The sequence below is a fragment of the Plectropomus leopardus genome, chromosome 6, assembly GCF_026936395.1.
Source record: "Plectropomus leopardus strain MGB_pleo_1.0 chromosome 6, ASM2693639v1, whole genome shotgun sequence".
In the NCBI taxonomy this organism is placed as follows: domain Eukaryota; kingdom Metazoa; phylum Chordata; class Actinopteri; order Perciformes; family Serranidae; genus Plectropomus; species Plectropomus leopardus.
The window spans coordinates 14,712,640-14,725,063 of record NC_142181.1 but is presented as its reverse complement, the minus strand read 5'-3'; the positions used below and the strand labels follow the sequence as shown (position 1 = coordinate 14,725,063).

At 40.0% G+C, this 12,424-nt stretch overlaps 1 protein-coding gene across 2 annotated transcripts in view; it reads left to right on the top strand.

Annotated features, from left to right (window-relative positions):
- The window catches only part of arap1 (ArfGAP with RhoGAP domain, ankyrin repeat and PH domain 1), a 64,217-nt gene extending 52,597 nt beyond the window's left edge, over positions 1-11,620 (top strand). The window contains exons 27-34 of one of the 2 annotated variants that reach the window (XM_042487130.2): positions 334-447; positions 553-698; positions 798-880; positions 2,782-2,841; positions 4,922-4,985; positions 5,887-5,962; positions 7,788-7,825; positions 9,209-11,620. In XM_042487130.2, the coding sequence (XP_042343064.2) occupies positions 334-447; positions 553-698; positions 798-880; positions 2,782-2,841; positions 4,922-4,985; positions 5,887-5,962; positions 7,788-7,795 (551 nt within the window). In that variant the 3' untranslated portion in view covers positions 7,796-7,825; positions 9,209-11,620. Of the gene's footprint in view, positions 1-333; positions 448-552; positions 699-797; positions 881-2,781; positions 2,842-4,921; positions 4,986-5,886; positions 6,046-7,787; positions 7,826-9,208 lie in introns of both variants that reach the window. The other variant, XM_042487128.2, reaches the window with a different exon arrangement.
- Positions 11,621-12,424: the final 804 nt, after the last annotated feature.

The following is a 12,424-nucleotide window of genomic DNA, read 5'->3' as shown; positions in this document are numbered from 1 at the left end:
GATTTCTGTCTGTCACTTGTTTACTGCAGATGTCACTTTTTTTTTTTACAATAAGAAAAGATATTTTTTAGTTTGTTATGTAGGCGTACAAACAGAAACTGTTTGCACGGGTGTAAAGTGACACCATTTTATGCCAATTCTGCATCACATTGTTCACTAAAATAGAAACAAAAACATTTTCACAGCTACTAAAAATATTCTGTACTGTCAGTTATGTAATCAAGAGCCTGCTACTGTTTTGTCTGAGAATGATCATGTAAACAAATGATTTGAAGACACTTCAGAATTTTATATATCACCCTTTGTTGTGTCACTGTGTCTGTGTTACCCCAGAACGTCCGCTGCACTATCAGGAGCGAGTCTTACCCATCCTTCATGCTTTTGGCACCGACTCCCATCTGCTCATCAAGAAACACATTGCTATGGAGGCCATGATGGTTTACCTGGGTAAACACTCAAATTAACCGCTAACAAAACGATTCTCTCTAAATCACTGTGCTGTTAGTCCTTTTCATCACTTTATTCTTTATAAACTCTCATTCTGCCCTCCAGCCAGTAAAGTGGATGTATCCAAACACGGTATGATGAAATTCAGAGAAGAGCGAAGCATCTTGGGATTGGGACTGTCTTCTGGAAGTTTCCATGACCGATACTTCATCCTCAATTCCAGTTCTCTGAGAATGTACAAGGAAGTCAGAGTAAGATTGACAGATTTACTCTTAACAAATTAGTCATTTCCTTTTGTCACATTCTTTCAAAAGTTCTTCACTTTGTTTCTGTCTCTCTTGGTCTGTTAGAGTAACCGTCCAGAACGGGATTGGCCAGTCAAAAACCTAAGGGTTTACCTGGGCATTAAGAAGAAAGTCCGTCCTCCTACATGGTGAGTACGTGCAGTGTGGCACTGACGTCACTTTGTATCCACCTCACGAATACTGACTGGCAAAGCAACAGGTGGCTGCTCTGAATGGAGAGAGCTGTGAAAACACAAATATAAATACCCATTTAATTCACTGGAGCTCATCTTTATGTCTGAATATTAAGAAAATATGTTTCTTACTGAAAGTTATAAGCCTGATTACCTTTGATTTATTTTAAGAAAGGGAATACTTTATGCACCACCTCTATAGCTTCAGCATACAACAACACCTGTAACACCTCTGAACCATTACCCCATTGGAAGAAGCTGGTATTAATGGCAAAACTTATTGTTTTTAACCTTAATGCTGATTTTTTTTTTAATTTCAGTGTCTCTCAAGCCTTTAGCCTTTAGCCTTTTTGTTTGACTAGTCTTATCTGTTAATGTACCATATAAAGCCACTGGTGATGAAGATGAACTACGTGTATGTATTTACTTAAATGTATACTATGTAGAATTGACGGTTACAATTTGTAAACACAGCATTTGAACGCCAAATTTGTTGTAATGGAAAAGCAGAGACTTTAGCAAACTAAGCACCTACCCAAAAGAAAACAACGCTGTGTCTTCTCCTTCAGGTTTAACTAGTGAAAGGGAAAGACAGCCCTAAATTCACTCTTATTTTTGGGCGAGTTTTGCCTGCTTGGCGTTTTGCTTCACTATATTTGTGTTTTTTGGCATTGGGTCCACAATTTTGGTAGCTTCCTGTTTGATGCATGCTGCTACTAATTGTTTTATAAAGTCCTGAGCTCACCTGTTTGCTGTTATTGGCTGGTTGCTACACACCATGGCTCGAAGCCCTTAAATGTCCTGACCACAGTAAAACAAGCAGAAAATAAGAAAATACTGGCTCTGGGCAGAGTTTCTGCACAGAAATACACTGCCACACACTTCTAGTGGGTCATTAGTGATGATTAAGAGGGATTATCTTTGTTAGAGTCTATACATTGTCTTTAGGAAAATCCTGCATAGTATAACTTTAAATCAGGCATGCAATTGCTTAATGGGCCTGGAGGGCACAGGCCCTCAGGTCCAAAGAGTAAGGCACCCCCCTGGCCTTCACCTGCAAAATGTCACTCAAATTAATACATACCAACCAGGAGGAAACTCAAAAAGACCACAAAGAGATGCAAAGGAATTCATAAGAGACAAAACGATTACAAGAAAGTGGCTAAACAACCACGAAGATAAACAAAATGCCCAAAAAGATACATAATTACCTGAAAAGAGCACCAAAACGATCCCAGAAATATATATAACAAACATAAAGAGCAACAAAATGACTGAAAAAGAAACAAAATTACTCAAGAGAGACTCAAAATTATCACAAAAAGACACACAACAACCACAAAGAGACAAAATTGCCAATTGCAATATGTCTATTGCAAATGTGTGCCTAGGGTCCCCATTGTCTGATAATCCGCCCTTGAATGCACATAAATGCAAAAACTATTTCAAATAAAATTTATCTAACAAAAAAGATCACAAACTTTTGGAAATGTATTTGTATCTGATGTATTTTTAATGGATTTATTTCATTTAATTGTATTTTTTAATTGAATGAAATCTTTCAATGCTCCTGAGCTTACATCAGAATCATTCATTTTAAAACACAGGTTGAGAGTCATTTCTGTAACCCCATTTAAGCTTCAGCATTAACGCTCAGAGGAATAATCAATGGCTGAACTTAAATAATTCATTTTCCAATTTTTGGTACATTGGCCTCGTGCAATAGCTCATGAGGACTTGTAAATAGAGCGACCACCAGGGGGCAGACTAAGCCCAAGAATCACAAGCACTTGAACATTCATAATTATGCTGCTGTTAAACTAATTACATCTTTTTGTCTCTTTGTGTGTATCCAGTTGGGGACTGACAGTCGTGTATGAGAGTAAGAAACAAGAGAAACCAGAGAAACAGCAGTGGTGAGTAGAAGTCCAGTTCTGTATGTATCACATGTGAACCTCTTCTATACAATACACAGCTTTCAGCCCAGACACTCACAGCTCAGGCCCGTCCTGCTCATGTTGTCAGTTACAACATGCATACATGTTTTATTACAAGTTATAACCGTCATTTGTCTGTATTACACCCTAGTGTCACTCAGTGTGGTGAATTGAACTGAAGAATGTGAGGTTTTCATCTTTAAGAAATGTGACTCCTGCTGCACCCTTTAAAACATCATCCTATACAACACTTCTGCAGCTTTTCATCTCCCTGCAGCATTCAGTGCAAACTTCAGTCGTTCTGACACGTCTGCTGTCCTTATGTTTAGCAGGCATTTTCATTTTTTGCCTCGCTGGCGGTGTGAGCACATTTGTGATGTGCATGTAAACATAAGCAATGTTAGAAACAGCTAGCGGTTTCTCCGTAGGCAGAGAAAACAGGTCAGATCCCTGCGTGAGAGTTCAGTGAAGGAGGCATATGAAAGGTCGGCTCCACCCAGGAGGGAAACACACATGAGTACACCTGTAACCATGCCTCTATTCTAATCTGTTTGCATGTATATATCCTTGTGTGCGTGCATCAGTTGAATGTGTGTACAGCCATGTGCATGCTCCGTGTGCGTCCTTGTGTTTGTGTTACAGTGGGCTCTTCTCTGTAAGCAGCAGTAGACATCAGCGTTGTTGTAAGGGGAGTGCTGTTCTCGTCACGCTGTAGGCAGTATCATCCCTTGGTTACGCTTCATCGCCATGTCGCTCACAGCAGAAAACACACACCTGAGAGGAAGAAAGCGAGAGAGGAAGGGGGGGATGTGGAGGAAAGATACAGAAGTCACAGGGGGGGAAAGCAGACAGGCAAAGTGTCATGCTGAAGGGGAGAGACTGTATACTAAGTAAGACATTTTGCATTAATTGCAGGTAAAAGAAACTTGGTGAGGAGACAAGTGAGGTTAGAGATAAGGCAGAAAGTGAAATAATGGAAAAATTAATGGATGAGGAGGCACCTATGTGGCTCTCTCTCTCAATCTTACTAACCCACCTGCACTTAATGTCACTTTAGTTTTATCATATTATTGCTTCTATCCCCTCAAAACTCTCCAACACTTGTTCATTTTATCAGCATATTCTTGCAGTCGCTGTACTCAAGCTACTTAAACTTTCAGAATATTATGTAAATTTCATTCTGTGTCTTTATGGATGATGATAAATGAGCAGCATTTATTCTCCTGCAGCTGATAAATGTTCTAGATTAGCAGCCCAGTTAATTGCATAGAAAATAATTCTGCGCTTTAGGTATGCATGCTAGAATAGAGCAACTGTCCTGCTTTGAATCCCAGGAAGCACTAATGAGCTCTGTTGGCCTTAATGATGCAAACTAGGGAGAGGGTGGAGCGCTGTGTGTGTGAGGTGTGTTAACATGTGTGCTTGATCTCTTGACTGTAGCTAAATTTATGTTCACACTATATACTATCCTGTTTAGTGCTGAAGTCTGTGTCAGAGTTTTGTTGTGTCTCAGTGGAGGGCACTTGAATAATTGTTGTAGTCTAAATCTGTGCTCATAACAATAATAATTGTATAAATAAAGCCTATTTATTCAGCACTGCAGCATGGCTGATGACTCGGAGGGCTATGTGACGGCAACCTGAGTGGCATAAAATATGCGTGCGCACACAAACACACACAAATACAATTTTCATGGACACAGGCACACACACCGAACGCTGAAGGTCCTAATCAGTGTTTCTCTTTGTTGGGAGTTTAAATTAGGAATCACACTCAGTGTTTATGCTCATGGCGCTGCCATCGGGCGCCATAACAGAGAATATGTCAATTTCAGTTAATATCTTTGACTACCTCTCTCTCTTTCTTCTGTTTCTTTCTCCAACTTTCCCTCAGTCTCTTAAAGCCTCTCTGACTTCTTCTCTCCCCAGACCACAATCACACACACACACACACACACACACACACACACACACACACACACACACACACACACACACACACACCGCCTCCTGATTTCTATCACACTGCCTCCCTCACTTTATCACTCCTCTATTTTCAGGTATCTCTGCTGTGACACCCAGTCTGAAATGAGGGAGTGGTATGCTACTTTTCTCAGTATCCAGGTGTGATTTCTCTCTCTGTAACACACACACAAACAAAGCAATGTGCTGCCAGGCTTTTAATTCAAGTTCATGAATCTTGAATCTTGCTGCTTGCTTCCAGTGACTGATAATATTTAAAGCTACAGTTGGTAAATGTACAGTTGGTATGAAAATAACTGTCACTGTATTCTGGAAGAAGTACATGAAAAAGACAGTCTGTGAAAAAAATCATGTCCCTCCTCATCCTTCTGCTTCAAATGGCATTCACTAGAATCAACCGCAGCACATCAAAACAGCCAATCAGAGCCAAGGAGCCTCAAATGCAGCTGTCAGTCATGTCAGTCACTGCTCATGAAACACGGTCAAACTTTTAAACTAGACAGCACTGATCAAATTTTAAACAAGTTCTTGCATTGATTATATCTCTCCTTGAATGTTTTCAGACACATGTTTTAGTGTACTGAGAAAGTTTTGCTCTGGCCTGTCGGAGGTGTTTTGATTTGGCTCAGCTGCATCCAAAAAGGCCACTGGGTCACAACATTTCTCTCTTTACAGCTAAACAACACATGAAAACATGTTTCTGAAAACATTTGAGGCAAGAAATAGACAATGCAGTAACAGAATCTAAATACATATTTGATCAGCACTGCAGAGTTTGACAGTTTATAGGGCAACAAGACAGTTTCAGCAAATCTAAAAAAAAAGTTATTTTTTATGAAGTTACTAAGTTTAGCTTTAAGGCTTGTAAAATTACTGGTAGCACAGCAATTTTGGATGGAGTAAACCTCAATAGGACAATTTAAATGGCACGAAACATGCTTTAAAATCTTTGACTTTACCTGCTGATAGTATTATAGTATTGTAAAATCTCTTCTTGCTCACTCTTCCACTCCTTTTTGTCCATGTCCACTCTTCATTAAAGTACGATGGCGACGTGTGGCCTCAGGACGGACTCAAGCAGACACGCGTGAGCCGTGTGTTGCCGGATGCGCGTCATGGTAATGTGTCACTGATACCGCTGCGTGGCAGTGAGAATGAGATGCGGAACAGCGTGGCCGCTTTCAGCCAAGACCCGCTTGCTGTGAGTGAACTTAACCAATCACTGGGACTAATCTCGGACAAACCAGAAAGCTCAATCTAAAGCTTCTGGCCAATCAGAGACATTCATGCTGCACAGGTGGTCCAGACCCTCAACCTTGAACCTATGCTCAAGACGTGAACAAATAATGCGTAATGTGTACTTTACGTTTGGTGGACGGAAGTTTATTCAGATTTCTACCTACTTAAAATAATTGAAATATATGACTGAGCACGAAAAATTCAACTTTTTCAGTATTTGTCTTCCTTTTGGTTATTTGCCGTCACCAAAAGGTGGACAGGATTTGGGGGTTACACCTGTGCAGAATCAATAGTCTCTGTTCCATGATTCATCTTTGATTTAATCATCATGTCTGGATCTGGGTTCTTAAACTGTGTGTTTTGACCAAAAATAGAATGTAAGGCGCCTCCTTGAAGTGTTTTCACAAGCCAGGATTCCAGGATAAGACATAAATTACTAATTTGTGTCTAGGTCTAAAAGAGTCTAAGAATCCAGATAATGTGAGGAGGAGGAGACAACAGCATCTTCATATTGTAGGAGGTTTGGACTCCAACAGAACAGAATTATAGCCGGAGTCATTCTGGTGAGGCTCTGCAAAGCAGCACTTCAAAACACGGAGAAAACAACAGAAACACGGAGTAACACATTTGATGTGAACTCATGGCTGCAGGCAAAATATGGCGAATATTGTATAACACTGTTTCACAGCACTGCTGCCCCATCAGCTCACAGAGTTGCGTACTTGGCAAGAGTTTGACAAACATCATCACCGTTCGTTTGTTGAATTACATTTCAAGCACACTGACATTAAACTCAACATCAATATCACCCTCTCCATCTGTTGGCTTATTTTCATTGAAAGGCCGGGTACAGCCATCCAAAATAATCCACTGTGCACTCAGTCTTTGTGGTGTGGGACCAAATGTCCACAATCTGATGATGCCGTTGTCTCATTCTGCTCTTTCTATAGCCATCACATGCCTCTCATTAGTTTGCTGCAGACAGCAGCAGCACATAAGAATTCAGCTCAGTCTGCTGTTACTTCCAGTGGAAAGAACAGGATTCCAGGGTTGTTTTGCCTTCTAGTTATTTTCTATTGATTCTCTTCTTTTTAGTGTATTGACTGGATTAAAAAAAATGTGTTGAGAGTTTGAGAGGAGGTGTGATTGCTTTGGTGATGGGACGGCAGCACAAGCTGGATTTATGTGGGATGTTTTTGAATGTGGGGGTGGAGGAGAGAGATTCACAGCATATTGATGTGTCCGATTTTCAACGTGAAGTGAGAGTGAAAGAGTAAATAAACACGGACCATGTGTGGCTCTGTGTGTGTGTGTGTGTGTGTGTGTGTGTGTGTGTGTGTGTGTGTGTGTGTGTGTGTGTGTGTGTGTGTGTGTGTGTGTGTGTGTGTGTGTGTGTGTGTGTGTGTGAGCGTGAGTGAGGGAGAGAGAGGATGGTTGACTGCTCCTGATTATGACTCTCAAGGTCAAACCAGTGGTGTTAGATGTGCCTTTTGAATGTTGATATCACGTCTCTTTTCTCTTCACACTTCTCTAGCTGTTGAGACATACCATCACCACCTGCCTTCCTCTTCATATCTTTCTCCCTACATACCCTCCTGTCTTCAGTCCATCACTGTCTTCACCTCCCTCTATTTCTACACTTCCCAGTTTCTCCAGCTGTCCGTCTCCCTCTCTGCTATAACTCCTTTGTCGTTTATCTTTCAGCTCTTTAGAGATGTTCGATAGTGATCGCTAAAATTAAGGTAAGTCAGTTAAAGGTGGATAACACAGATTATATATGTACAATTTTCAATTTCAGTGCATTCTGATTCATATGGAACAGTGTTTTCTATATTCTGTTTTGCATCTTCATTGACAAAAGCAGTGCTTGCAAATGTGAGAAAATAACAGTAGATGGGAAACTACTCTCTTATAACAATTTTCTATCTGTGACTTCTTTAGTCTCTGTTATATCTAAACTGTAAGCATGATGAATTCAGGGTTGTGATCACAGTCATTTATGAAATAAATAAATGTATTTAAAAAGAAAGAAAAGTGTAGTTTTCATGCTGACAATGATGCGCATTGTTCTATAGTTCATCATTAGTCACTGCAAATAGAACATAGCGGAAAAATCATCAAGTAAGGGAGATGATCGACAGAAATGTAATCATTTTTGCTCATTTAAAGTTCCAATGTGTAGGATTTAGGGGCATCTGTTGGACAAAATTGTAGCCTATATGATAATCATTACTTTGTTGTCATTGGGCCCTAGTCACCTGAAAATAAGAATTGTGTTTTCGTTAACTTAAACTTAGTCATTTATATCTACATAAGGAGTGGGTCCTTTCCATGGACTCTGCCATGTTGTTTTACAGTCGCCCCAAATGGACAAATTAAACACTGGCTCTAGATAAGGCCATTCTAGTTTTGGCCATCATATCTCCTACAAGCTTGGCACACAGGAGAAGTTTCACTTCATCACAGCATCTAGCCTCACCTCTAAATGCCCCTAAATACTACATAATTTACCTTTAATAATTTTTTGTTTTTAATCAAGCAAGATTTGCAAACAATTGCTGGTTCCAGCAACTGGAATGTAAACATGTGATGCTTATCTCATATCTTTGTTTTTTGTGCACTGTGAGTCTGACAAAACAAGCAATTAAAAAAAAATCAAACCCCCCACCACCCCAATTTGCATAAATAAGAAATAATGGGTAAAGAAAGAGAACATATAAAATGGCAATGAAAAAAATATGCATATGATGCACCCCCAGTAATACTGTATACACATCATAAAGTTTCATAGAAGGATAGAGCATTTGGTTGATTTGTTGGTTCATCTGTCAGACTGTGTGTCTGCTCTCCTGACCGCTGATTATTTAGTCCACATCTTATCAGCGGCCTCATATTTGGTTGCCATGGTGCTGAGACATTCATAGTCTGGATGAAAATTTTAAGACTTAGCTCTCATGGAAAAATGTGGTGAAACTGGTTTTAGGTTTTACTGGTTTTATGTGTCAGATACATGTGAGTTTGACTATGTAGTTTCAGTCTGCTGCAAAGACAATAAAAACATTTGAAAATATTTAGGAATAACAAAGTTTGAATGTCTAAATTTATGAATTCTTGTTTTTTTAAAGGGCAAATGATCAGCCTCTGATGACATCTGAAGATTCCAGTGAAATCATCATTCTGCGACTGTATGGAGCAGAATGACGGACACTCAGAAAGCCCAGACACTCATACTGTATGTGGATTATGGCCTTACACTGCCGTCTGCTCCTTTACATTTAAACTGGACCAAAACGTAAACCGACAAAAAGGATCACATGTAAAATAAACCTACACTGGCCACCCTGCACAAATGAATCTTACTTGACTTGATGTACAGTCGAAGCTGCTGGGAGCTGTGGCATCAAAATCACAGAGTGATAGTTTGGTGGACTACAATCACTCGCCTCCAGTTCAGTGTGCGCTGAATCTGCGCCCCAAGGATCCTCTGTTTTTACTGGTCAGTGGCATGTGACTCAATCACTGCAATTGCATTATGTGACGGAGGCATGACAGACATGCTGAGAAAAAACATAATTTCTTTAATGTATTTCAGAAAAGACTTAGACGTGTTATTCTAGGCACTAGCATAGAGTGCTATGGAATTTTTTTAAATAGAAGATTAAAGATTATTGACTTGCAGTTGTAGCTGTATCTGATTTCTAATTTTTTAATGCTTTCAGTTCTCTTTCTATACTTTGCTCAGAGAATTGTTGGGATAATCCTGCAGTTCAAAATTGAATAATTGCTATTGTAAGCAAGCGGATGTTATAGGAGACTGTGACCTGATTCTGTCCAGAATTTGTTCCGCAGGGACCAAGACCGGGACAGAGAGGAAGAGCTGAAAAATGGCAGGTGATGCATCCGTGTCTGTTACTTGGCAGGACTTCTGCCTGTACTGAGCTAAACCTCGGTTAGAGTTGTATGTATGTTGTTGTGTGTTATCTTGTATGAAATTGTGTCCTTTGGAGAGTGAAGGAATGGGAGCTAGGTGCAGAAAAAAAAACTAGGCTTTCTAGGCTCCTTTATTCTGCATCAAATAAACTCAGTGCACCTTCAGTAGGTCACATTTTAAACCATAACGTGTCCTGGGCTGATCAGTGGTTTAGTCTGTCCTGCGCTCTCTTTGCTTCCTGTCCCCACAGTCCTCAGCACTGTCCCCTCTCTGTAGGTCTGTCTCTAAATCTCTGTTTGTGTATATATATATATGTACATGTGCAGTTTTGCCATTAACCAGCAGTATTTATAAAGATTTAGATTATGAATTTGTTGCATTGTCTTTTTTACGCACAACTCCCTTTGCAACAGTATATCGTTATAGTTTTTTCATCAAAACAGGGCACAGAGTTGCACTGATACCATTTGTAAACCCAACAAAAAAAAGATTAAAGGCGTTATAATCTATCATTATGTCCACTTGGGTCCAAACCTGTATATATTTTGTCTAAATGAGAGCCATGAGAACAATCTCTACTTACTTCATTAGCTGCCTTTCCAGCTGCGTTGAACTGCCCTTCTTTACCTCATAGTGTTGCCTTTGTGCCACCTGTAGGTCTTCTCTGTTGGGAAGATTTCTTATTTATTTGGACAGCAGAGGACGCTAGATGCTTTGCTGTAGAGAGCTCCGCCTCTGCTGGTGAGGCAATAAATGTTTGTTTTAACACATTTAGGCACAGTTTGTGTGAAAAATTGTACATGCAGTTTGTGTGTCTAATGTTACTAGTTGCCCTTCGGCAGAGACTTCAGCAGGAGTCGAGAAAAGTCTCCACTCTATAGTAACACAATTACACTCTTTAGACAGTATTTATGCTCTTCGTGTACTGCATTTTTTATTGTTTCAACACTTAATCACAAGGGATGTCTTGTAAGAACCTTTTTGATGCTGATAGTAAGACAATTCGGTGCAAATATTAGTCACAAAAAAATTATTTGCATGCAAGTATTCAATTCTATTGAATAAATTTTTTTGTTTCACCAGAAGCTTCATTGTAGAGAGGGCGACATGTTATATGAAGCTTAGTGTTGACTATGACGGTCAAAAAAACTCATCAGACAGAACAATGTAACTCCGCTTTGTTTCACAGTCTGTTAAATTCCTTCGGGCAAACATCTTAAGTCTGGGCCTTTTTTACACAGTCAGGTGTTCTCGGCAGATTTCCAATTGTGTCATTCTCTTTCCACATATTATGATGGAGCTCACTGCACTTTAAAAGGTAATTCAGACCTTTCTTTATTCACTTGATGTGACTTCTGAAAACACTTAGCTGCAGTTATGGTGAGTGAATTCTTTGTTAATTATTTTCTGCTTTATATCTTTAATTTGGATAAATTTGTAGAAGTTTGTTGAGATGTTACTTTGTCAATCGATCCAACCTCCTGAACACATCAATGATTCAATTAGTAAAACTTTAAATTCCATGAGGGGATTATTTTTTTTATACTGTTACTCTGCATTTTACTAATTTGCATCCCTGAAACTCTAATAAACACATTCTGCTGGTTGTGTGAGTGCATGTTGTCTGTTTCTGAATAAATTAATAGTGCACAGTCACATTTTACTCTTTAAAAAAAAGTGTTTTTCCTAAAGGTCGATGCCCTCCAGCTCTGCTTTGGCCTCATGGTAATCCACTTGTTTTTCTTCAGTGCTTTTGTGAAATTAATGTACAAACACACACAATCTGCCCTACAGGGAAATGGTGTTAACAAACACACACACATCACATTTCTCATGTACACAGGCTACACACAAATATATAGGGACAGAAAGTTTTGCGAAGCCTGCAGGCTTCATGACAATGTCATGCTACAGCCATGAAATGGAAGCCTATAGATGTGCTTCGAGGAAAAATGTCAGGAGTGTGTGGGTGGGATACAGTGATCATAGGGAGAGCCCCGAGGAGGTCTCCTGTTTTTTGTGTGTGTGTGTGTGTGTGAGTCACGGTGGTCCACCAGCTCGCCGTTCATTCTTCTAAGCAGAGCTGACACATCAGGGTCACTCTGTACCTCGAGACACACACCGGAGAGCCCTGCGAGGGACTCACACACAGGAGACCTTCACTATACTGTTCACACACGCACAGGAGACCCACTGGGGGGAGAACACACACAGGAGGAATCTTAAACATACATACACACACACCAAATTGGCCTTTACTACATAGGTCATAGCAGCAGTTGCATAAAGTGGAGGGATGACGACAGATGAGTGTGGTTGTGGATGGAAGACAGTGATAAAGTCCAAACTGAGGAAATGAGCCTCAGGGGAGGACCTGCAGGGTGGCAGGACATGACAACTGTTAGGATCT